This window comes from Epinephelus lanceolatus, chromosome 8 (genome assembly GCF_041903045.1).
Source record: "Epinephelus lanceolatus isolate andai-2023 chromosome 8, ASM4190304v1, whole genome shotgun sequence".
Classification (NCBI taxonomy): domain Eukaryota; kingdom Metazoa; phylum Chordata; class Actinopteri; order Perciformes; family Serranidae; genus Epinephelus; species Epinephelus lanceolatus.
Window position 1 is genome coordinate 36032133 of NC_135741.1, and position 26887 is coordinate 36059019.

General features: G+C 41.6%; 1 protein-coding gene across 2 annotated transcripts in view; it reads right to left on the reverse strand.

The window, feature by feature from the left end:
• Positions 1-299: 299 nt before the first annotated feature.
• LOC117257925 (plexin-A1-like) overlaps positions 300-26887 on the reverse strand; it is a 351734-nt gene continuing 325146 nt past the window's right edge. For both annotated transcript variants that reach the window (XM_033628343.2, XM_033628342.2), the window contains exons 24-33: positions 25452-25518; positions 19097-19243; positions 18336-18495; positions 16560-16663; positions 16382-16478; positions 12887-13077; positions 8767-8936; positions 7504-7716; positions 3140-3290; positions 300-533 (exon numbers count right to left, since the gene is read on the reverse strand). In XM_033628343.2, the coding sequence (XP_033484234.1) occupies positions 438-533; positions 3140-3290; positions 7504-7716; positions 8767-8936; positions 12887-13077; positions 16382-16478; positions 16560-16663; positions 18336-18495; positions 19097-19243; positions 25452-25518 (1396 nt within the window). In that variant the 3' untranslated portion in view covers positions 300-437. The remainder of the gene's footprint in view (positions 534-3139; positions 3291-7503; positions 7717-8766; positions 8937-12886; positions 13078-16381; positions 16479-16559; positions 16664-18335; positions 18496-19096; positions 19244-25451; positions 25519-26887) is intronic.

Here is a 26887-nt window from a genome sequence, read left to right on the forward strand (position 1 = left end):
TTTGGTCACTAGTGTGCATGTACTGGTCCTGATTGTGGCCAAAGTATCCAAATGCTGCACCTGTACGACTCAAGGTGTGATGAGGGCCTTGATGAAAATAAACGCTCTCCTGAGCTGAGGTCCATAATGGCTGAGGCGGAGGGTGTGCTTGATTTGGTTGTTAAGGGCTGGGTTGGTGGCTTGGAGAAAAAAAAAAAAAAAAAAAAAAAGCCAACCCATCTGGCGGCGGCCTTAGCTCCAAACTCTGCTGTCTCTCCAGTGCGCTGCTGCTGCTGGGTGCCTGTGTCCTTGCAGTCTTTTCTGCTGCTGTCCATTGTTGTTCGTGAGGGTGATAACGACAGACTTCAAACGTCGAGGGTTAAAATGTCATGGGTTGTCAGGGAAGGCGTGTTGGTTGGCCAGTTCTCACCTAGCTGAGGCATGCTACTGGCTGGTCCTCAGCTAGCCAGCGCCATGGTGTCGATGACCTGCTCCAGCTTGCCGCGTAGCCGCTGTCTACGCGACTGCTCATCCTTCTGTAACGCCGACAGGATCTGGACACAAATACGGAGAATGATTATACGACATCATCACACTTTCATCACTTATTTCAATCCTGTAGCATGCAGCAAAGCATGCTGGGTGCTTCTCTAACCCTAAAGCTCTGACTTCAGTTTCTCTGTTAGTGATTGCATTTCAAACTGATGCTGACAACATGGACAGGGTTTGGTGGGGCAGGTGTGAGGGTAAGGGGTGTCTATAATGGCATGTTAATGGCCACTAGAAGTGTGTACAGAAATGTGTGTGTGTGTGTGTGTCTGTGTGTGTTGGTCTCCTATTTAGTCTGATATGAACAACGGACGGAGGAGCTGCTTCAGTGTGTGAAAAAATACTGTATTTATGTGTGCATTTGTCTTTGTGGTGCATGCTTCTAGTTAATGTGAGCATACCCATACATGTTAATGCCTGTGTGTGTGTGTGTGTGTGTGTGTGTGTGTGTTTTTGTGCATGTAAGGTCAGGGCATGTGTTAGAGGCGATGCGGACCGTGCAGCTGCCTACATCTGGATAATAGGCTGTAATGAAGGGGAGCAGTTGGTTTGAATGGAGCCAGCTGCAACCAGCCAGCATAACTACTGTAATACTGTTGCTATGGAGGGAGGGGGAGGAGGAAAGAGAGGAAGAGGCTGAGGCAACTTATCTTTCACCACATAAAAGCACCATATAGGGGGGAAAAACAGAGGCTGATGGTGACATACACTCTTAGAAATAAAGGTGCTAAGTGGAGCCATATAGGGTTCTTCGGCTTGTCACCATAGGAGAACCCTATTTGGTCACTGGTAGAGCCTTTTATAAAGGTTTTACATAAAACCCTTTCAGAAGGTTCTACCCAGGGCCCATCATCAAGGGTCATACCTGGAACCATTTGTGAAAGGTCCCACACAGAACCCTCTCCGTGGATTTTGTTCTTTGGACAAAACCCACACCCCACTAAGAACGGTTCAGGGTAGCCCTTCATGATTGACTCTTTTGGAACTCATGTTTCTAAGAGTGTATGGTTGACTATAAGGAACCACAGGATGTCGAGGGCGGGATATGAAACACTGATCAAGGGAGCAGAATGTAAAAGAATACAAAGGAAGAAGGATAATAACCAGCACCTCTAATTAACATGTTATATATTCTTTGTTTAATCATTTAAAAAACAACATGCTCATCATGAACTTATCTCCCAGCCAATTTCTTGGCCAGTGCAAGGATTTCCATGAGTCTTGTTGTCACTGTGAGGTTGCCAGGCAACCAGCTGAAACTGCAGGAGGCCACTGGGCCAGCCCAGGAAATTAAAACCACTTTGGTTTTAACAGGACAGATATGAAAGAGATATGGTGGAAAATCTGCCAGATGACGCACTGGGGCTGTTTCTTGAACCATAGATTGGGCTTCCTAATTTTTTGTATATCTGCAGCCACCACAGACGCAGTGAGTATAGAAGCTGATCAAAAGAGAGCTGCCCACTTCTGTCTCTCTCCCTAACTCAGATCAAACGATAAAGCTAGGCAGTGCTCATCAAATGTAAATCAAGAATCTCTTACTGCGTTGTCTATTTCTGTCCTAAAATCTTTTCAGAAACATATTTGTTAGGCTGATATACTGAAGTTTGTGGACAGGAAGTGGGCACCATTCTGTTTCCCTATATTGTGAAAAACTGCGAACAAACTCAGAAGTGCTGATAAAATATGAATATGAACCAAATGAGATTGTTTGTTACTGGCTGGCCCCCATTTTTTTTGTCAGACAAGTAACTCGCACTAGGTCAACAATTAGCGGCAGCATTTATTGGTCTGGTGCGGCACAGTGCATTCTGATAGTTGTGGGTTTTCTATCTCTTGAGTAGAAGTAAATGCTACAGCCCTTTTTCTGTGTTTTATCTGGTCATGTAGCACCAATTTCAAAAATCTTTTTTCTTTTTTTTTTTTTTTTTTTATCATATGTACTTTATTAATCCCCCTAAGGGGAAATTCAATCTGATGATTCAAGTAGCAAGTTTTGAATGTGTGTGACACAGGGAATTTCCTTGAAGGAACATGCTATCTCTCTTGTAATGCTTATATTTACTTCCTAGAGTCTCTGCTGGTTGCCTGGTAACCTCACGGTTATGAAAAGACTTCACTGAATGCAGCTTCATATAAGTGTGTGGAAAAGAGAGTAGTATTGATCTTCTCATCTAACTCAGCAAGAAAGCAAATAGGTGTATTTCTCAAAATGTCGAACTCTTCCTTTAACAGATGAAACACAGACACAGACACAGACACACACACACATACATACACACACACACACACCTGATTTGTACAAAAAATGTGGATCAATCAACCAGAGGCAGCTGTAGGACACTGAGCATGCAGGTCTCTTCTAATGAAGCTCCATTAGCTTCATAATGTGTTAAGCTCGTGCCTTAATGTGCATCCTAATGGTAATAATACCTTCCAGCCTGTACCAATGTGGACTGGTTATCAGTGTAATTGAATTAAAATGACCTCATGGTATCAGTCAAAACAAGTAAAGGGGGAAATGACACAGCACACCCTGCTACCAAGTAATTACAACCCTCTTTTCTGTTTGATTTGATTCCACAGTACTCCGTATCCAGCGGGAGCTCACCTCGTCTTTGTATTTGATAATGTAGGAGTAGATCTCGTGCAGCGCAGACATACTGTTGAACTGGCTGAGGTGCAGGCGGGACTGCTCTGCTAGGTAGGCACTCATGTCCTGATCGCTGATTGCTGGCATACGGGAGATATCGGAGTAATACCTGGAGGAGAGGGCAGAGAGAGTTTTACTTACCGCACCATTTGTATCCCATCCAAAAACTCGACTTACTGGCCAGACTTAATGGTTGTTAAATATTCTGAATGCAAACAGTGGCAGCTGGTGACCAGTCTTCTCACTGGGGGAATGAAACAGCTCACATTCCTATGTCCAATATTAAGTAATGTTTCAGTATTTTGCTCAAAGACACTTTGACAGGATACATGGACATGTGAAGGACATTTTAGCCAAAGCCACGTATGTAGGTTGATTTTTCTAAGAGACTAAAGGAAAATTATTAGAGGGGAAGAGGGGGTTATTTTTGTTTTTGCTGAGAGGTGAGTAGACATTTTTTTAATCACTCTAGATTTTTATTTTATTCAATCATATTCCCCTGTGATTAAAACAGTAAAAAAAAAGAACAAATGCACCCTGTCTTGTGGGAAACAATGCTCTTTGAGTCTCCAACACATCTGCTTATGACACTTCGGCATTACTAGTTTAGATCATAGATTGTATGTAAAGATGGACGACACATCACCTTCCTGTCATTGTAAAAAAAAAAAAAAGAAGCTAAAATGTGTCTGGATATAGGTGCTGCTGTGTTGTGCTGGTGACATCATTTGGAGCCAGAGTCTGCACAGTAGCAATCAGGAAGTGGAGCCAATTGCTTTTTACTGAGCCATTCACGTCCGTTGTTGTGGGGCAGCGTCATTGATTGCGAGCACACACACACAGAGCTGTCAATCGTAACGTCACTGTTTTTATGGCATCAAATAACTAATTAAAACCAAACCGATCATAAAAAAAATATCACTTAAAGGAGCAATAAGCGAAATTCATCATTTCTAGACTGAAGGAATTAAAAAATTGCTATGTGAAGAACTAGAGGTGTAATTTCATCTGGAGTATAGCATGACCTCACACACCCTCTCTCTGCATGTGTTGATCTCCAGCCCCTTGTTTACAAACCGGTCCGGCGGCTACGCGTTCATGTACGTTCATGTGAACCCCCCCCCCCCCCCCCCCCTCGGAGCCCTTGGCCCTCCCTCCCTATAAAACGCTACAGCCAGTGAGCAATGGCAGCGCATATTTTCGAAGCGAAATGGCGGAGAGTGGAACGTTCACCTGAAGACGACCAGGATCCGACATGACCTCTTGAGAAACAACGGTTGTTGGTGAAGAAGTTGCCAGATAAAGAAAGGGACAGAACCCGGATTAACATTGGCCTTGCATTTCCAAAGTGGAGAGCACTGCAAGAGCTAAAGGGGCTACAATCTGACTCGGAGCTAGCTCTTCTTCTCCTGGACAGATACAACATAAAGTCAAATATCTGTTTTAATTAGTGTTACAGTAACGTTAGGCACATGTCGCTATGTCGATTCAATTAAATTTAATGTTACAATCGTAGCATGGGTTAATGTCCAGAGCTTGAGTTATTAGCGGCTCGGTCCCAGCAATGGGTCAGGCGTTACGGTTGTTTTAGGTGAGTAGCCCAGCAGCCCAGCTAACATTTGCAATTAGCATTGTAAAATGTAGCCCGGCAGGCAGCCTGGCGGCTGTGTTTAGCTATTTCCCTGCCTACTTCAATGATGATGGTACCTGTAATAAATGCAATATATTTGCTGAGATGGAGGCGAGGCTCAGTGACTAGAAGAGCTGGTAGAAGCGCTCCATAGCTGTAAGTTACTCAAGTAGCCGTAGTAGCTCTAGTGCTAACTCCAGGAGCTAACGCTAACATCCCTACTCTTCTCCGTGAGCCGGAGCCGTGAGCTCACAGGCTCACGGAGAAAAGTAGGAACGTTAGCGTGGCAGCCGACTAGTGCTAACGCTAACGTCCCCACTCTTCTCTGGCTCACGAAGAAGAGTAGGGACGTTAGCGTGGCAGCTGACTAGTGCTAACGCTAACAGGAAAGCAGAGAAATAACGTTAGCTAAGCACAGCAGAGACTGAGAGTAAGTGAAAGACATCGCTAACTGCTAAACTAAGCCAAACTTAGTTGGCTGTTTAGGTTTTATTTCCTCGCCCCTGTGGCAAGTGAATCTGCCTGTAGTGAAACCGGGGCTAACCGGTGCTTCCTTCTCAGGCTCCACTTCACTCAGCTGCCAGTACAGCCAGTTAGCCTCCGCTAGCTTCCCAGCTAACGTTAGCCCCGGCTCTCCGTTTGGATCCAACTGGAGCACCGAGCCCTGGTTTGTTATTCAGGTTAAAGTGGGAAGAAGCAGCGGGTATATTGGGCAGCTGAGTGAAGTGGAGCCTGCGGAAGAAACACCGGGACCGTCTGGACGTAATAGTCCGTGGAGATGCTGCGGTGCTTGGCTGCACAGACGAGGTGAGTGAGGTGGGGGGTGGAGAGTAGAGGTAGAGGGAGGTGTGACTCATGACACACTTTGTTTTGGTCTACAGGTAGTGCACAACAGCAAACCTAGCGGCGAAACGATTTCGCTTTTTGCCCCTTTAAACATCAGCATGAAAAGAACTACTTAAAATGACAGAAACCATCTTTGATAAAAAACTATTTGGCATGTACTTTGATCTTTTAGTTTGGCCCATGCCCTGCTGACGTGAAGGGGTGGGATTTACAACCTATACTGCAACCAGCCACAAGGGGGCGATTGAGATGTTTTGGCTTCACTTTTGGGGAACTGTCTTGCTGCCATCTTTATAGACAGTCCTCGGTTTAGATATGACGGCCAACACCAATCTAATCTCATACATAGAAGACTATAGCATCCTCTAATATAACTGACATACATTTTTACTATTTGGGATTTAGGGTGGGGTGAAAATATTGTGCTCGAGTCCATCAGCAGCGACTGTGTGCAGTCCACTTATTCTACTTACGATTTAATACCTCTTAATTCAAAAACAGAGAGTGAACAGAGAGAAAAGCTTCAGCCCCCATCTCAATCCCAATCATTTTGGTACAGTAACATGCACTCATCGAGGTCCATCCGGTCGGAGCAACAACAACCTTCATATTATCGACTCACTGCTGCTGGCTGCAACCGAGGAGCAAAAAGTCCATTGAGAGTGAGGCAGGCAGAAAACAATACAGTATATTAAGAATATATCCCAATATTGAGCTGTACCTAGACCTGCTTGCTGAATCCATATCGCAAGGTTTACTGCAGCAGGGCAGGCTGAGGTTGAGTGTGGGTTAGGAGGCATAATAGAAACAAGGTTTAACTGCACCCAATTAACCATCACCTATAAATCCTTATCTCACACTACCTTCAAATACTCCCTGCAAGCCTTAGGACTTACTGTAGCACATTCAAGTATGATACTCAAAATAAAGAAATGGACCTTGTACTAGGATAATTGTCTGTTCTTGCTGCAGCAGCTGAAGGGAGGGGAGGATGCACAGTGGACATGCTATTCACTGTTTAACTCTCATAGTTTAATCCAGTTATTTTGTTTGATACATAATTTTTGTCCATAGCAGTTGATATTCTCTGTTTATGGAAATCTGTAAAAATCCTGTTTCTTTCATCAGCTCCCACAGCATCAATACATGCTGTAGGAGGAGCTTCGATTCACACTGCCAAAGCTACTTAGAGATCGTTGGACTCTTCCCCAAAAGCAGAAACAACCACTGTGGTTAAACATTCTGGAGCTGAATAAAATATGAAGGGTGAACCAGAGGACATTTTTCAGTGAGCCTCCATTTGCAGAGACAGGGCAAACAGTCGCTACAAATCCGCCTTTCACCTGTGTTTTTTTTTTTTAACAGTGTTTGCTTTGGACTTGAAAATCAAAGGAAATTTTTGTTGTGGACCGGAATTCAAGTTTAAAATGTCACAGGCAGACCTGGTATTACAGATATTCCCCACACTCTGTGTACACTGTATTTTATATTCACAGGCCCGCAGCAAGCTGTAATTACAGTACATGATTTCTTTGCACTAATTTAATCGAACTGTGTACTCTGACTCCAGTCAAATACTTCAAATGCTAGCAGCAGATAAAGTTCAACCTGTTATGTTCTTATAATCCTACGGTTGTTTTTCGCTTAGTGGTTTAGGAGTGTAATTAACTTTGATCTCACCACCTCACTTTTCTTTGAAGACACGTTGAAAGATTAGTCAACCTTTCCAGCTTCCAACAACTCATGGGGAACTTTTTACTGAGCATTTAGAACTGTGAATAAGCTCTTTTTTTCTCGTTATAGATTGATTTAAATATCATTTTGTCTGCGTTCAGCTTTGACTTACCTCTCTACCCAGTTCTTGTAGTTGGGGATGTCTTTAGCGTATAGAAGCTTATTTGAAGGCGAGTCTTTTCCTAGTTTGTGCTCTGACGTTGAACAGGAGTCCATGAAGGTCTGGGCCACCACAGACAGACAGGCGTCTGTGATACTGTTCTTATGGATGTCGAATACAAACTGGGGGTTCTTGATGACGTTCACCCAGAACCGCAGAGGAAGGCTGGAGAGGGAATAGAGAATAGACTTTTTTTTTTTAAAGAAACGTTGGACAGCACATAATGACATGTAATGGTAATGTCCTGTATCACCTTGCACCTTGTCACAGCTGTTTTTTTTTTATTAATGAAGTGATAAAATGCTTTGCTTTGCTTGCTTTTTTACTATTGTTCATTTTATACTACTGAGTGTACATTAAAGTTTGTTTTTTCTAAATGTTTATATTGTGATAAACTTCCTCAGTAGGGGCCATGGCCCTCAGGCAGTGCAGCAGCTGAGTAGCACAAACTGTATTTGGTCACAACTTTTTTAAAAGAAGTTTACCTAAATTCTGTGCAAATACAGCAAAACATGTTAATGAAATAAACAAAGATAAACAATTTATGGGAAAAAATATTGCAGTTCTAGTCTGAGGATGTTATCAAATCATCGTGTAAATTATGACCAAGCATCCGACACAGCAAGTCTTTTAATTCTTTATGCATTTTGCAGACCTGGATTTATTGATTTAATATAACACTTTGGTATGCAGTGTTGCTCACAAAGATATTTGCTTTCCAGGCATTGGCAGATGGGGTATATAACATCACTCTAACACTACATCCTGTTACATAACACAATCATTTAAAAGGCCATAAGAGCACACTTTGATGAGTAATCCCATTGTCTATCAGTAATTACCCAGCCCCAAAGAACACAGTGTTTTCTGGGGTAGTAACAACAGTTGAAACTGTAAGCCACATGATGTCTGGCTCAGATAAATACATCCTTTACATAAGAAACAAATGTAAAACTATCATAGGCATTAAAAATATACTCTATCCATCCATCCATCCATCCACCAAAAGCCATATATGTTATTTTATTATTTACACCAGTGGGCAGTCAGCCAGTCTCAATGAGGGAGAGACTCAAAAAATCTCTGTGTTGGAGGTGAAATTTTTATCGGATTGGTGAAGTTACCAGGTTAGGGCTATATCCAGTATCTATAGTACTGTACATCTGTGGTATTTTTTTAGTAGCTACAGCTAAGAAGAGAATAACTATCTCTTACCAGTTGCTCTTCCAGGTATGTCGTACGTCGTAATCTGTGATGGAGTGTTTGTCAGCCTGCTCGTCCAGGAAGTCAAACATGTACTTGATGGCCAGCGGCAGCGCACTGCCTCTGTGGGCTGTGCTGAAGATGGTCTCAAACAGGTCATCCACAAACTTCTGTAGCGTACCCTGAAGAGAAGAACATGGGTAGAGAGAAAACAAAAGACATTTAAAAGGAGGACTTAAAAGTCCACTATGTAGGATGTCAGGGGATAAATCCGCAGACACTGAATATAGTATTCAACTATGTTTTCATCAGTTTATAATCACCCAAAACTATTAAGTCTTCTGTTTTTGTTACCTTAGAATGATCTGTTTATATCGACATACAAAGCAGATCCTCTTACTGGAGTCTGCCACGTTGTTTCTACTGTACCCAGAACAGACAAACCAAACACTGAATCTAGAGAGGGCAATTTGTGATTTCATGTCGGCCATCGTAGTTCTCTCAAATGCTTGGCATGTGAGAGAAGTTTCAGTTGGTTGCAGTCTGCAACCTCACCACTAGATGCCACTAATCCTACACACTGGAACTTTAAACTGTAATTTTCATTCAATTTTAACCTGAGTTCATTTTTAAGATGTTGTTTGAATGGTTCTTTGAGAAGTTTAGATATGGAGTAGTGTTGTTTTTATCTATGATTTTTTGTTTTATGGACATGTATTGGCTATGTTTTGGTGATCGGTGTTAGCTGATTTGGATGAGAGCACTTAAATGTAATTTTTTAGGGGTGAATAAATTAAACTTTTCATCTTGAGTACAAATTTAAAAGGCATATAAACAGCATTTAATGCTCATTATTTAATGCACTGTATGTAACACCTGCTTGTTGTGATTGTGTTTGTGCAGGTAGTGGTTTAAAATGGCTGAATGATCTTAGACATTAACGTTTTGAATTGTTAGATAGAAGAAGGAGCTGGGATCTCATGTCTGACAAGCATTTTGCAGGTAGTTTGTCTCTTATTTCTTTTGACATTTTAATACTGGTGATATTGGCTTATTATGGCAACTCACTTTGACCTTTTTAGAAGGTTTATTGTTTTGTTTTATTACTTATATTGATTTTGGCCATGCATGTGTTTCTTTTGCTTTGGCACTCATGATCAATCCACCCACCCCCACCCTGAAAACACCTCCCAGAACTGCATATGTTGAAGTTTTAAATCTACCTGCTAATTAGAAGAGAAGAACATTTTATGGAATCCCAGACAGAAGGAGAAAGACAGTAAACATAGTTTCACCGTGTTGTGTGACAGAATTTAGTGTAGCATTTGCAGCCACTTGTATCCACAGCACCTGAATGGGCTATAAGTGTGTACATTTTTAGTATGAATGGCCCCAGTGGGATCACAGTGATAACTCGGGCTCTGTGACTGCCTCGCTCTGCCCACTGAGCTCTGCAGAATCACAAACAGGAACCCCAGCTCTCAGATTCGGATGGCGCATTCCTCCAATGACAACACTTTAACATAATTACATCAAATGTAGCTAAATGAATTTCCCTAACAACACATTTGTTTCCCAGACTTCTCCATCTGGCAGAATCTATTACCGAGGAAATGTTTGGGGATCGTATTTAGTCAGCCGTTGCGAAATGGAACAGGAATGAATTCTGTCCCAGTCGCGGATCAAAGTACTGAGATCTGCATAGACGAGGCAGACAGACGCAGAAAGACAGCCATGGAGAGACAAGGACACGATGAGCTTCTCAATTGCATTTGCCTCTCTGTTTTTTCATCATGCATGGCCAAATCTCCAATCCCTCAACAAATAACCTGTCTCCGGACACCTCCTGTATCTGCCTCCCTGCACTCTGCACCACAAGCCCACCTTTTATTAATCTGTTTTTTTCTTATTACCAGTGGAAATTGAAAAGCCGGCTCACTTGTAACTGCTGCCCATTTCTATATTTCCCTAGCCCTCTTACAATTAGGGAAGGCATGATGAACTGAGAGACACTGAAGGGGGGAAGGAAAGACAGCTGGATATGGCAAGGATCCAAGCTGGAGAGAATTGTTATGGGTCTGTTTATCCCTGTGTGTATTTGTGTGTGTGTTTATGTAATGGATCCTTTCTCACACCATTAATCAATTTGGTGAGGTGGATCTAAAAATTATCTTTTTTTTTTTTGTCATCATCTACACCTCTTCAAAGCCATCTAACCCACAATCATGCCTGTGGTCACGCACATGATAAATGGTTCACTGGCTTCAGGTAAAATCCCCTGCAATACTTAAAGGGACAGTTTGTCCCCAAATCAAAAATACATATTTTTTTCCTCTTACATGCAGTGCTATTTATCAATCTAGATTGTTTTGGCGTTACTTGCTGAGTGTTGGAGATATCGGCTGTAGAGATATTGACCTTCTTTTGCATATTATGAAACTAGATGTCACTCGGCTTGTGACACTCAAGAAGGATGTGTGCATCTACTGCTAGCTCACCTAGCACCACTGAGCTAGCTAACTGCACAGCTCAGCCGAGGAGGTTGCCATTAATGTTTACAACTCGCGCTGTCACAGTTACGAGCCTCTTGTACGTGAGTAGATGCACGCTTGCTATTGTAGGGTGACACTGTTGGCAGGTATACGTGGTAGAAGGAAAACAGAACTATCCCTAAGCATGCTCAACTTACCCCACTGCTGAAAAAGCAGACTCTAAACCCATCTGAAGTATATAGAACTACAGACTGGTCTTGCCACCATGTTTCCTATCCTAAAACTGTACAGCGTGTAGTTTATAATCAAGTCTCTGATTTCCTTTCACATGCTACTTTGTCATTCCACTCAAACGGCAGTGGTTCAGCATGGAAAGGAGAAGAGTCCAAGCTTCACTTTCTTTCCACTGGGGTACCACAAGGATCGGTGCTTGGTCCTTTTCCCTTCTCAATCTGTCCCACCCCCCTTGTTCTGTTTATCCACTCACACAGTTTATCTTACCACTGCAATGTTGTTGATACCCCGCTGTCTCTGTCCTTGCTGTCAGACGACCCCATTATGTTTGAGTGGATCTCAGCTTGGTTAAGTGTTACCTCAAGTGTCAACTCAATCCTTCTAAGACTCATCCCCTGTTGATCCCAGCCAGCCATACTGTTCAGTATGACATTTGTCTCCAGCTCAGGTCTACCTTGCTCTTTCCAGCAAAGTTTGCAAATGCCTTTTCTGATTGGTGATCTCTCGCCCAAAATACAGTAACGCCCTCTGGCAAGGCTGCTGCACGCACAGTAAACCTCTGCAAATGGGTCTTACTGCCTCAGCATGTCTGGTGTTTCACCAGCCAAAAATATCTTGTGTCACTCCACTTTTCATCACCCTCCATCGGCTCCCTCTTGCTACTTCAAGTTGAAGTCACTAATGCTTGACTACAGAGTGGCCAATAGCATGGCACCCACCTTCCTGAACTCCCTCATTCACTATGATGTGCAAATGAACTCTCATTTCATTATAGGAAATCTCAATCCAAACTCTTCTCCTGTGTGCTCCCTTGGTGATGGAACAAACTACCAAACTCAATTCGAGGGTACTTTTCAAAGAGTACCTACTCACCAAACATGCTCTCTCTTTATCTCTCTACACCCCTCCCTCTTTCTATATCTGTGTCTCTTTTTCTCTTTTGAAAAAAAAATCTCATATGCTATAAATGTGTCACTTCATGCACCTGCAGCCTTGTAGCACTTGGAACAAAACATTGTGACGCTTCTCTTTGATCTGCTATACCTTGCATTGTACCTCATTTATGTCACTTTGGACAAAAGCGTCTGCGCAACAAATACATGTAAATGTAAAATGCATATACTTTCACCTGATACAGGAATGAGGATGTAATTTAATACACTTTAAAACTCCTCAATGACCTGCAGACTTTCTGTACTAGTAGTTTCTTCCACCATTAAATAGGTGAGGTGAATCTCTCTGCCTTAAAGAGCTGATAACGCTGAAAATATTCCATTACTCTGAGTTTCAGTACTGAGTTTTACTGTTCCCCGATGGTTCTAAGTGCAGTTTCAGAGTTTTTTTTTCACACTGACTGGAATAAACTTTTAAAACACTGGTGTGTAGTTTACTCCTCTGTATCTTACTTTTGTAGCCAGCAGCCTGGTCAGGTAGATCTCAGAGACCATCTTGCTGCCTCGGTCGCCCTCCCTCTGGTCAGAGTGGTCGTGGTTCTTCACCAAGTGCCACAGTTTGGTTCCACTCTCCAGGTCAGGGGTGATCATAGGTGTTCGGGATCGTAGGCTGTCTGGACTACTGGCTGTCCTCAGCATGCTCTCTAAAGCCAGGAACACAAACAGAATCATCTGGAAGAACTACATCAGAAACCTTGTGATTTAGTGAACATAGAAGGCTGATTTCCCCTGTAAGAGCCCATTTTAGAGTTTCAGCAACCAGCAAATATTGCAGCTTATCATTCTTTTACTTCTTACAGGTTATAAAGTAGAACTAAAAACATGTAGATTGCCATTACGTGACAAGAAAGTTGACCAATAATCCCCTAAAACTCAGTGTATTTCTTTAAATGACTCACACTCCCCCTCCCCTTTTCTCTATCATCTATGTCTGTTTCATTATTCATGGCATGAGTGTCAAAGTTGATTAGCGTGGAGCAAGGAGATGCATATCTACGACTGTTCCACTTAGGATGGAAAGGAGGAAAGCAACCAGGGAGGTGATGCGCACTCTGACTAGCTGCTCCTGGGGAAGACGGCATACAGGATGGATAGAAGAGGTGGAGTGATAAAAGAGAGAGCTGCTGATGCATGTTGCCGTTCCTTTATGTTTGGTGAAAGGATGGAGAGGAGAGGAGATGACAGGAAAAGGGGGTGGGTGGGCTAAATGGACAGAGAGACAAAAAAAGGTCAGGAGAGAAAGGGGTGAAATGGAGAGTAATGGGGGAGCGCGGGATAGAAAAGTGAAAAAGGCTGAGTGGGGTGGTGTCTAGTGCTGTTGTCGCTCTTGTCGGCGGGGTGCTGAGTGGCTTTGATTCCAAACCCATCATGGCCGCTGGTGGCCAACATTTAGCCGTGTTCGCAAACACACCTTCCTATACACACACATCCATGCACGAGCACACACGCACATTATCACAATTAAACCATAAAGCAAATATGATGATGCAAACGCACATTTTTTTATTTATTCACTGTGAAAATAGCTGCAGCTGCATATTTCAGCAGGGTGAAAGGTTTCATAAAAAGCAAACCTTTGATTTCAGAATTTTAATTTTCTCCAGCTACATTTCTCTCTGCTAATTCAGTACTCAAACAGTGTAGGTGGTGTGTGATGCTTTTATTCAGATGTGTCCATTCTTATTCAAGTCGAGGCGCTTCCACAAAGAGTCAAAAATAAATTCCATACTACAGAAACTGAGGTTTTTGTTGGGAGGACTGCTGTGAATGACTATAACCAATATTTCTTAATTAACAGGACTACTTATAGTCACTTGTAGTGATGAATTCACAGAGAATTATCACTTGACTCTGCACTCTCCTCAGCTTTCCACTTAGCTTTTTAGTGTTTTTCAGCTAATTGTTCTGATTTCCAGCTCACAGCTTTACTGTTTTGGTTCAGTCACACAGGTCTCATCAATGTTGTTTTCAGCTGCAGCATTTTTCAGGGCAAAAGCTATCAAAATCCACTGTATGCTACCTGTCAGGCACCAAACAACAGATGGACAAACATAACAACTAGTGAAGATAGTAAAGCATTTAGCAGCCTAAGAGCCAGATATTTACCTCAGGAGTTGGTGGGGGGCAAACCAGAGCAATCTGCTGGGTATGTAGGCAACTGTTTGCTACTGTAATACATTTGTCATATGATAATTTGTTTATTGCTGTCCCTAAGTGGGCAAAAACTATGTTACAGAGGGTTTAAATAAATGGAAATCTTAATCCATTCTTAGTGGGAGTGGTGAAAATAGTCACCTTTATACACACACGCAGTCATTGTCCTGACCTCTCTAAAGTGTCAAATAGTCATGAAGATAGAATATTAAAAGACCACCATTTCTCTGTTTGATGACTGGGTTAGAGCAAAAAGCAGATGTCTCACTCTCCTGCTGTTTTTACACACCACTGTTGTCATCAGAATCTGCCTTCAATGGATAAAAACTCTTAAAGAGTCATGTCTATTATGGGGGCACCCAGTAGCTTCAAGCTTCATATTTCATATTTGCTGAAACTCTCACTATATCCATACAGTAGCACATTACACAGATAGTCTGTGAAAAAAAAAATCGCTTCTCCTCGGGATTTGCTAGAATCCTCTGTGGCTGTTGGTAAACAATATATCAGCGCAGAGGAGTCTCTTATGCAGCTGCCCATCAAACTGTAGTCAAACTATAGGCAACTCTGATCAAAATAGGCTCAAACTTATGTAATTGCGTTGCCTGTTTCCCAAGTCAGATGTTTTCAGAAACATATTTTGGTGTACTGTTTAGCTGTAAAATGAGAACATTTGCTCTGGAAGGTGGGCAGTGCTTCATTCTGGCTCGACTGTTTCTGACAAGGCCGCAGGCCATAAACTAAATAGTCCACTAAAATATTTTTCTGAAAATATTTGAGTCGAGAAATAGGCAATGCAGAATCACAATTTATATTTACGCTGCCTGGTGTGATAGTTTGACAACAAACAAACGGTGACATCATTGACAGCTGCTTTAGAGACTGCTCAGCTCTGATTAGTGGTTTTCGTGATTCTTGCAAATGCCATTGTGAGATCTACAAGGAGGCAGAGGAACATGATTTTTTTCTCAGATTATCTGCCTCATGTACAACTGTGTGGATACAGTGACAGTTGCACCAAAAGTTGCAAAAAGTTATTTTTATAGAAGTTAAAGATGTAATGCCAAACTGCAACATGATTCCATATGACCTGCTCCCAGCTGAGGACCTTTTGTTTCATGTCGTACCATGTTTCTCTCCAGACATTTCCTGTCTATTTCAGCAGTGTCAGCTATCAAATGGAGGAAAAAAAGGCCATCCCAAAAAAGTTATGTCTATTTTCATATTACACACACTCAAAAGATTATTAACATTCAAACCTAAAATTTGTATGGGTACTTTAAGGGAAAATCCAGGTTGCTGTGAGTCTAGAGCAGATCAGCTGTGATGATAACAGCAGGGCATGCCTGAGGGTCAGTACCCATTTCGTATCAGACAAGAGCCAGTATTTTACTACAGGGTAATTTATCTTCTAAATAGTTTAATTTTCCGGTGAAGTATACCATATTGATGCCGGGCCTCTGTCTATCGCTGACTGCCAGGTGTTCTCTCTCTCTTTCTCTTTCACTCTGTCAGCTGGGGATCGAGGTGTCTGCTTTAATGCCTGTCATTTACGGGCTGCTTGGAAATAGCCGTGGAATAGCCTTGGCCTGGGCTGATAGTGATGGATAAAAAGGATTGCCGTTCACAAAGAATGGAGCCCAATCATGGCCACAATAAACAAAGAGAAAGAGCGAATGAAAGAGTGACAGGGTGTGGAGGGATGGTGGGGGGAAGGCAGGCAGCTGGAGGGATTGGAATCATTGACAGAAAGATCTAAATGGGGTGAAGTCAAGAGGAGAATGGAAGCCATACCATATCTACTGAGGCTCTTGGTGAAGGTGGAGGAGTTGGAGATGTTGTAGGCAGAGTTCTGCTTTGGCACCAGGGCGATCACTGAGCCATCTGTCACCTGCACACCAAAACACACACCAAAATATTCACTGCATGAATCCAACCGAGCTGTCTTATCTCTCTCCTGCCTCTTTCGTACCTGATAGTGAGCCAGTGTGTTGAGCCTTTTCCAGTCATTGTCGATCTTAGTTGTGACATCTTCATCTTGCAGAATGATTCTGGCCATCCGACCTTGACGCCATTCTACAGAGAGGGGACAGACGTTCAGAGCAAAGAACACAGGTACTCTGTGAGGACTGTGTGTGTTTCATTTTGTATTGCAGTGTGGTCAGATATCATTTCAGTTGTTTCTAAATCCCACTCATGTTCCCTCTTTTTCATGAATTCAATGGCATTATCTTTCCATACATGTAGAAAAATCCACCTTCGCACAGTTACTGCACAAGCAACTATCAAAATGTGAACTGTGTACAACTTGTGTTTGTATTGACTTGTGTTTTCTCTATGTGCATTACATCTCTTTATGCTGTCTATGGGTTGTCAGTGTATTTTACTTTTTTAAGAAAATAAATTGCATGAAATTGCTTAAAGAGGAGGTCTACAGGTATCAGATACATACATTTCATTATTTTAAAAAACCTTGTTTAACCAAATTTGAGACAGATCTTTGGACTAATCATATTTTTCTTATAAGGATTGCAGCTAAGTACAAAGGTAAGTAGTAGGCCTACACGTGGTCCCCTTTAGAGGCAGATTTTATGTAGGAATATAGTTCTGAATCTACATTTTGATAACAAGTATGAAGTAAAAAGACAGTATTAGGTTCAGTGGTGGGTTTAAAGACTTAAAACATCAGAAATGTGAACGTTCACTCAGAATAGCTTGACTCCTTTTGACAAAAATAAAGTAAAAGATGGATAAGCAGTTTTAGATCAAATGTTTGTGGCAATTATGACCTCACACAAATCTGAGATAATTTCATTACTACCGAAGCTTAATACTTTTAAGACTTTTAAGGGCTCGCAGATTTCCTGTTAAAGCCGCACAAACGAGATTTTTAAATTAATGATAGATCAAATGTAGGATGATCGTGTGTATGAGGTGAAAAGTGTCACTCACAGTGACAAACACACAAATAATTTTAACCCTACTCTGCAGTTCCCCTCAGCTCTACAGAGATTTTGGCATCTTTGAGCTCACTGTTGTGGTTTTACTGTTTTACTTTACTGTTTTAGATTTCTCTCATCACATTGGTGAACCCCATTTCCAGTGCTGTTTCAAGCAATAAAAAAAAAGCGTTGATAAACCCACTGCACGCAAACCGCCCAGCACTAGAATGGAAACAGGCAAAGTTAGCTACTAGATAGTTAACGCAGAGCATTCGCATCTCAACACCTAAAAAAATCCCCTGGGATTTACCAGAGACCAAACCAGCTAAAAGGAGAGTGACTACTGGAAGAATATTCACCAGGTTGATACAAACATGACTCCAAATTAATGTTTATATCGCACTATGTCTGCAGGATATGTAAATGAGCAAAGGGTGATAATAATAATTAATGCAGGTTTATTTAAACTTTTAATTAAGAGACTATCTATATCGCACCTTCAGCTGTTTGCCCTTTGCCAAATACATTAAATAATTCTGTCTTCTAGAACAAAACATTATTAAAAAATAACTAATAAATTGACCCTGCAGTACAAGACAGAGTCACGTTCACTTCAATAGGTAATTTCCTTTTAACGAAACATGAATAAACAGAAGATTGAGAGTAGCAGCAGTAGTGTCCAGCTGAACTAAGTATTCAAGACAAATTTACTGTATGTAGCTGTTCATATAAGTCCGCCTCTGGACCACCATCCTAACCACTAGTTGAATATGAGGAGCATGCACGTACAGTAGTGTGTGTCTTACCCAGGTCCATATCAGAAGCCTTGGGCCTCTGTGAGTAGGGGCTGCCCTTGTACACAGCATCGAGCAGCTTCTCTTTGACCTGAGTGATGGTGTCACAGTTCAGACACTTGACCGTCACCTCCTGGGCATTCTCATTCTCTGGGTTTACACAGTGCAACGTCTGGTGGGCAAACAGGTGGAAACAGAGGGTAACGGAAACAGACAAAGAAAATTAAGGCTTAAGCAGAGACACTGTGAGAACATTCCAGACTGATTGTTTAGATGCATTTGAATGTACATGACAGCATTTTCACACCAAGTTTGTATTGCAGCAGCTATTTTAAAACCTGGACATTTTCCTAGTCTGTTCATTTTGTTTGGGGCTGTAATAACTCAGCATTCACACATGGGTGCAGACCAAATCAACTGAAGCAGACCCCGCCGACAAGTAGGTTTGTCTGTTACATTCCAATCCAAACCTGAAGTGCTTTGTTTGGAGGGGAGACTGTGATTAACGCCGGGTTGTAGTTGGGCCGGTTCGCCAGATCACGTTCTCCCTCCAAACACAACTGATGCTGAAGTGCCATGTTTACTCTGGAGGAAATCCTGCCTCACAGCAGACTTCTGACCAATTAAGCAAACGGCGGCGGCCACATTTCAGCTGCCGATTAGTTAAGAGCTCGCTTTAAAATTGTCATTGTCAAATGTGACTGAAGCTAAACAGCTCATCAAGTGATTCAGACCACAGCAGACAAGCCTCAAGACACAATAAGTTTACTGACCAGTGTTTTGTAGTCAATCTGTTGCCTGATGAGCTTGTCCTCACTGAGGGAGTAGCGGGCTTCTCCTGTGATGGCGTCGATGGGTCCCTTCTCCATCTGCTGCTTGATGGCACAGTAAAGCATGAACAGAGGCTCCCCAGCACACTCCTGGTGAGGAAGCAGACAGAAAGAGAGGAGTTGCCAGCAGTTCAACTGAAGAGTGAATATCTTTTTCTGAGATTCTTTCATCTGAATAATTGCTCGAGGCCTTGTTTGAGGGAGCAGTGTCCAGTAATTCAGGACAAAAAGCAAAGATTAGAGAGGATCCTGAAATAACAGCAATTTTACAGTGGCGTGCAGTGATTTTTTTCTTCCTCTTTCTCATCCCATGAATCATCGCAAAGCCCCTGAGAGGGGTTAAAACACTTAATAACACAGTGATTCAACTCAAAACCAGTTCATGAAAGCATTAATATCTGCTATTCTGACAGCTCTGGGGGAAATCTGAGGCCGTTGCAAATTAGTGTCAGGGATGCAAGAGTTTTAGATTTAGCGTTTACTGAGACTACAGATGTAAATACTGTAAGCTTAGTCTTGGTTCATCTGATTTGCACAGAGTGTCATTAAATAAGGTCTAATTACCAGTTGTTTTGACATGTGTCGAGCATGTCTGGGAAGTAATGAAGAGTGGAGAAGAAATATGTTTTCTGCAGCTTAACTCAGAATACTGGTTGAAGAGAAAACTTTTTTGCAAGTGTGCATTTAGAGCTGTATCAATGACTGAATGCCTTTAAGCAGCTTATTTCTGTAAACAGATACAAAATAATACAAAGTATCACCGGCTGCTTTAGTCACAATGCACATTATTGCAGCTGTGAAATATTTAAAGTCAGGAAAATAAACAGGAGGCTACTCAGAGAAAACTGTGTGGAAAATAACATGTTGTTGGACTGCTGATTGTTATGCTGAGCTCATCACCACACATGTGACATGTTTCCTCCTCACTGACTGTTATGACTTGGTTATAGTCGCCCACTGTCCTTATGTGACAATGAAACGGTGCTGCAGGTATCAACACCTCTTTTTCCAAGACTACATTTCAGGCGCAACTCTCTCTGCTGCAGTTTCCAGTGATGAACACAGCTTTTTGTATTGATTTTCATTTCCTTCTCCCATATTGTGTGCCTCTAGAGGAATGCCTTAAAATACATGTTGCATGAGATTCTACTTTCTTTCTTGGCATGTAAAAAAAACACACATAGGGCAGTTGTTATATAATGTGGAGTTTAGGTCCATAAGTAAGCAGGTTTCTATTCCAATCAAACACAACACCACCTGCAAAAGAAGACTGATGCGTAAATGCAGTGATTAGTTTGAGTAAGTCTTTTGGGAAGTACAGCTTAAACTTTTTCATCTTTACTGCTCTCTTTTCAGCATGTATTTTACTCATGGTTTGATATTATTTGATCCATCTCATGACCACTCCCAAAACCCTGTACTGCTTTGAAAGGGGTCAGCAATAAAACATGTTTTAGCCACTTGAAAAAGTCACCTAAAAAAATATAGCAGCTGCCCTGGCCCAGATGTCTATATATATACTATGCCAATATAAATATTAGTTTAAGTGTACACAATATTTAGACTTTTTTCACCACAGCACCTTACTGTCATACAGCAATTTCCAAAAGGGAACTGAGGCCATTCTATTGCTTTCTTCAGAGCCAGACTCCATTAAGAAAAATAGCAATTTAATGTTGTTGAAGACAAGAGCTGCTGGACCACCGCTGCCCTGATCAGTTAGTTTGATGTGTTGTTGTGTGAATTTCAGCATTTAAAGGATTAGTGCCAATTCACCAACGTCACACAATAACACAACCCCTTGTAACCGATGGAGGCGGCAGTAGACCAGCAGCTCCCATATTCAGTGAAAAAAATTACTGTTTTTCTCAAAGGAGTCTGGTGGATTTAGTGAGAGAATAGATGGGAATCTATTCCCTGTCGCAACAGGCTGTCTAATGGGAAGGCAAAGCAGTGAAAATGTTTTCAATATAGCTGTACACTTAAACTGATATTGATTTTTTTAGGTGTCTAGAATACATTGTGCTGCTATTCCCAGTACACAGCAGTACAGCAGCTAAGCCTCTGTGTCTGCTCCTGCCTGCTTCTCTAAACTGGAGACACGCCAACTGTTGTCTACTGTAGGTAATACACTGACTATGGATACGTACCTCTTACAACCCCATTTAAAAAAAAAAAAAATCAAACTATTCCTTTAAATTTTATATAGTAGAAAAGTTATACCAATCTTTTCAGTTCCCTCCCATGGCCTACGTTTCAGAATTTATGCGACCAGACACAGATGTTATAAATATGTTTCCCACTCTCCCCTCCATCAAAGACACTTGCCAATCAATAGTGTCATAAGTCATCACTCAGGCCCAAGGAAAAACACTCCCGACTGAAGTAGTAGCGGTTTAGAGGGGAGAGAGAGGACATCATCACGGCCAATACTCATCCTGACGAGAGCTTAATGATCGACCGTGCGGTGCTCAGGGAGATACTTCAGACTGTGTGTGTGTGTGTGTGTCTGTGCTGGAGATGCATGAGGTCCAGATGAGAACAGGGGAAAGTACTTATTTATCTGCCTCACCTTCAAGCACACAACTCACTTTTTCTTTCTAACACTCACACATTCCTCCTTTTTACCCCTTTCTTCATACATTCACACCACTAGCAGAACCATCAGCTTTCCAAATGCTCTATGAGGAAGAAATGCACTTAATGTGTTTGTTAGACCTCAAGGACACACACAGCGTGTTGGTCAGAAACACTGAATGCAAACAGCTTTTGTTTATTAACAAAAAAACACTTAAGGTTAGAAAAATATTCCTCTAGTCTAACTTTTATCCAACCTTGCAGTTCCCCTCAGCTCTGTGACGTTTTGGCCCAATTCCATTTCTTATTTTTACCGAGCACTTCCGTTCCCAACAGAACAGAGTTATAAGGGGTAGTGGTTGAAATCTTCCCCTATGAAATGTGACAACCCTTCAAGACCCTGATACATCATCAGTACCCCCATTGTCATTGATGGTGTCTATATAAACATACCTGACTATGGCGATAATTTTATTATCACAATGACATTTGTCATTTATCTGATGGAGATGGAAAAGCATGGAAACTCACAATTTGATCACAACTTAAATTTCAAGTGACCAATTGATAAAACAGATCATCACATGATCACCACTGGTGGTGGTCTGTAGACTAACATTAGCGTGATCCTACCCTGCCAGTCTGAACTTAATTAGAGGAGTGGTAACAAGAGCAGCAACTTCACTGCTAGACTTAAGTAAAATTTGGCTGCCATATGGCATCAAAGGGGGTGAATACAATGTGGAAACATGTCAGAATGCTTGACTGTCATGCACAAATCAGCAATAACAATGTAACATTAGCTTGCTACTTAGTTAACTGGAGATACATTAGCATACTAATAACATTTTTTTGTTATGCTTATTGCCAGATAGCTCCCATCCTCTCTTTTGCCAGTAAGAGCTGGTGAGCTCTGGGAGAAGCTATAGAGTCCCTCTGCCAACTAAAAATGTTTTTAAGAAGTTCTTCATCTCAAGTGCCATCAGTATCCTGAACTCAACAATGTAACTGATGAGTTTTAAACCACAGTCAGACAATGAGCTGATTTAATGTGTTTAAATGTTTTGTAATGACTTTATACACTTAAGTCTTTATTAACAAAGAAAATATATTTGTGGGTTTCTTTCACTGCCATCTTGCTGATGATTTCTCATAACACTCAGTCTGGAGTGAGCCTCTGAAAAACCTCATTCTAAAGGGCCATGTAGCCCCAACACTTCAACCCAACCCCTCTATCCCAACAAGAATCGAGACACCCTAACCAAATGCTGCAAAAAAAAAAAAAAAAAACAACTGTGTGAAATCGCTCTCTTCTAGTTGGCAGACAGACTAAGTTAGCAAGTGGCTGGGGAACACAGCGGGAGACATAGCAGCTAAAGAGATAGATATTTCCCCAAGGAGTTGGATTATATAAGCAACGGCTTGCTAAGAAGTTCACTGTATCAACTTAAAAGGTGATGTTAGTATTGTGGAGTGTATTTGTGTCTGTGGCATTTAAGTGGGCAAAAACACAGCAAAAAAACAAACAAAAAACAGTAATTACAGATTTAAATAAAACAATGAAAGAAGAAAAACCTGGAGACAGAGGATTGCTCTTTTTTTTTTACAATCCAATCTTTTTAACATCCAAAAATCTCTCGCATTATCACAGATTTGTGACAGTTGCAATCTATGATGAAAATATTTGGTATGTTTCAATCTCAATTTCTAGGATCAAACTAAAGTAAAAATGTTGTCACTGTCTACATTATCTTTATTGCTTACATGGGCTGTACCACAAATTGCCTCTTTGGGGACATAAAAGTTTTCGAAATCTTATTCTAACTTCGCCTTTTTTCTCTTTTATCTGTCCACTCTGTTTATCCCTCCCCACCCATCCTTCATCTCTCCCACTTATCTCACCATCTGAGCTGCACTGAGCAACCACATGTCCGACTACTTACAAACTAATGTTCCCAATGTTCTGGACGAAATGACAAAAACAACATCTGACAAAACTTGCGCTAAAAAAATCACACAGCTAAAGTGATGTTTTCTTACTTTTGTATTACACAATTTTCTCTCATTCCTTTTCATTTGCCCCTCATGACCCTGTTCAACCAAAAACCTTTTTGTGACCAGCATCTCTTCTTTAGTTTCACCCTTTTTCTATCATCACTTGAAACCTTCCCTCTCCTCCTCCTTCCTCTCCCCTCCTTTTACATCCCTTACAATACCCTGCCTTTCCCCCTTTATCTCCTACCTCCTTCTTCTTCATCTGCTTCCTGCCTCTCCTCCCCTTTCCTTCTCCTCTTCTCAGTTCCGAATTGTCATGTCCCCCTCTATCTTTCCTCCCTCTCCCATCAGCCTCCAACACCCACCTCTCATCCCTTCCTCTCCTCCTTCCCGCCTCTCCCGCTAACCATTCCCATCTCTATACCCCTCCCCGTCCACCGGCGTACGCTTAAAAAGTTCGTTAGCATCTGGGCCAATTAGGTGGGCAGCTGCTAACGAGACAGAGCGAGCATACATCACGCTGTTATGCTTTCACTTCGGCTTTTGCCTTCCTCGCTTGGCCGCTGCATGCATGTCTATGAAATTTGCTTTTACTCCATACAGTGGCTTCATTAGGGCTCCTTAAGTGTATGCAGACATTTACATTTCAGGGATATAATGATGTGTGTTGCTGTACAGGGGGAGGAATAGCCTCAGATTTTTACATCGCTATCAATCAGTGAAAATCAGCGCGCAATGCACAGGGACATTTACTATTTTCTAGTTAGAGAAATAGAAATGTTAACAGGTTTTAGGTAATGGCTCAGGTGTATTTGAACACAAAATAAACACATACACTATAATGATGTCATTTGTACAATACAGTAATCAAAATGAGAGTACTACAAACAATTTAATGCCACCTTCTACACAGATTCCCCCTAAAAGTACTCAACTCCCTACATTTTTGTGACTGTAATATCATACTGCTCTCTTCATGTGATAAGGATTATAATGGCATACAATGACAACCTCACAATTTATAGTTAGAGGTTTGAGAGGAGAAGGGAAGCACTGAGAAGGGAGAAAGAAACACCAAACAATATTTTCTGACTGGACTCGCTTTCTTAAAGCGACAGACAGGATGAAGGGACGGGGGGATGACGGGGATGTGGGGAAAAGAGGGGGCGTGTGAGGACGGCGTGTGAGGACAGCGTGAGCGACATCGCACCCCCTGGTGAGGCAAATGACCTTAAGGCAGAGAGGAGACTGACAGCGGAATAATGACAACAGAAACTACAGAGATGAAAGAGAGATCAGAGGAAGAGGACATGTGAGCTAAAAGAACGACACAAAGATCAGTGAGGAGGACGTGTCGGCTACAGGAGTGAAATTATGAGAGCGGAGAGGATCTGTGGACTGAAAAAAAAAAAAAAAAGGACATTAAAACAGCAGACAAGAGAAGAAACGCATGCTGCTGGGAGGCTTTGATGGTCTACTGTTTGTATACTGCACTGGTAAAGCAAGAAAATATGCAGCTGAAAAACCCTTTTAATAACCACAGTGAGATAAATGCACCAAGCAAATAATATAAGCCAGATGCATTTAATAAAAGCCTCTAACACACAGGCAGTATACACACATTTTAAACCACTGTACTATATAAATCCACTCAAGATGATGACTGTTGTTTTAAAGATAAAGCAACAGAACAAATATGGATGTTATGCATTGTTGCTGGGCTTACCTTGAGGAACTTATACAAGAGGAATGTAAACCAGTTGGTCAGCATCTTCTCTGCGACAGACTCCGTCCTGACACACAGACGAAAAAGGGACATTAACAGCAGAAAAGCTTTAACCATGTTAACGAGTGACATGATTATGAAAACAAGTAGGAAGCTTTTTGGAAAGATACATAATTTTGTGCTAATTACAGGGAAATAGATGTGGTCAATTTCCAGAGGAAGCTCATTAAAAGAACTGTTCCATTTAAACTGGTGGTTACCAGCCTACAGCTTGTGACTCGTTAAATCATAGTGGTGACCACAGTGTGAACATGAGATATGGGTGGTGTCATTGAAAGGACTTTCAAGAGGAAACAGTAGGAAGGTTTTTCTTTTCTTTTTTCTTTCTTTTTTTTTTTACAAAACAGGCAAAAAGTAGAAAAAAGTTTCTTAATAATATACATGTTTTTTTCTTCTCCTTAAGTCACTTTGTGAACCTTAAGATTTATCTTTAAACTCCAGGTTTAAACTCAAGTAAATACTCAGTCCTTTTTTTTTTTCATTACACTGGATCGTTCATGTTCAGCTGACCTGCTGTACACTTCTGATTTTCATATTCATTGTGGTTCCTATTATTATCAGAGCAATTTCTTAGTATAAAATTGTATATAAATTGTACATGGTACCTCCCAAGACTCTCTATGGTCCCAGAAAAAAACCCTTTCCAACAAATGACGTTAAAAAGAGCGAAGCATATCACTGCAAACACACTTTGATGGAAGCTAAAAGAAAAATAGCAAAAAAAAAAAAAAACAAACAACAAAAAGGTTATAAAAGGTCTGAAAAACTTTGTGAAAATTCCTGAGATTTTGTTTGTGGGCTCATGAAATTCAAAAATCAAAAATTGTCTTTTTAATTATTGTTTTATTCGATAAACAAAGCATTTTGTTGTTTGATTAACAAATGCTCCTCCGAGAACCGTCACCTTATCGTGGTGGAGGAGTTTGAGTGCCCTAATGACCCTAGGAGCTGTGCTGTCGGGGGCATTTCGCCCCTGGTAGGGTTTCCCATGGCAGATTGGTTCTGGGCGAAGGGTCAGACGAAGAACGGTTCAGAAGACCCTTCATGATGGAAGATAACAAGAGTTGGTGTACCCGGCCCGGAGGGTTACCGGGGCCCCGCCCTGGGGCCAGGCCTGGGGTTGGGGCCTGTGGGCGAGCGCCTGGGTCACAGGTCAATGATTGACTTTGTAGTCATGTCATTTGACCTGCGACCATATGTTCTGGACACTCGGGTGAAGAGAGGAGCAGAGCTGTCAACTGATCACCACCTGGTGGTGAGTTGGATGAGACGAGATTAACAAATGATCCTGCTTGGTTTAGCAATAGTTTAGCTAAAATAAAATATATATATTGACATAATGTCACTTTTTTTTTGCTGTCTTTTGTTCTGAGTCC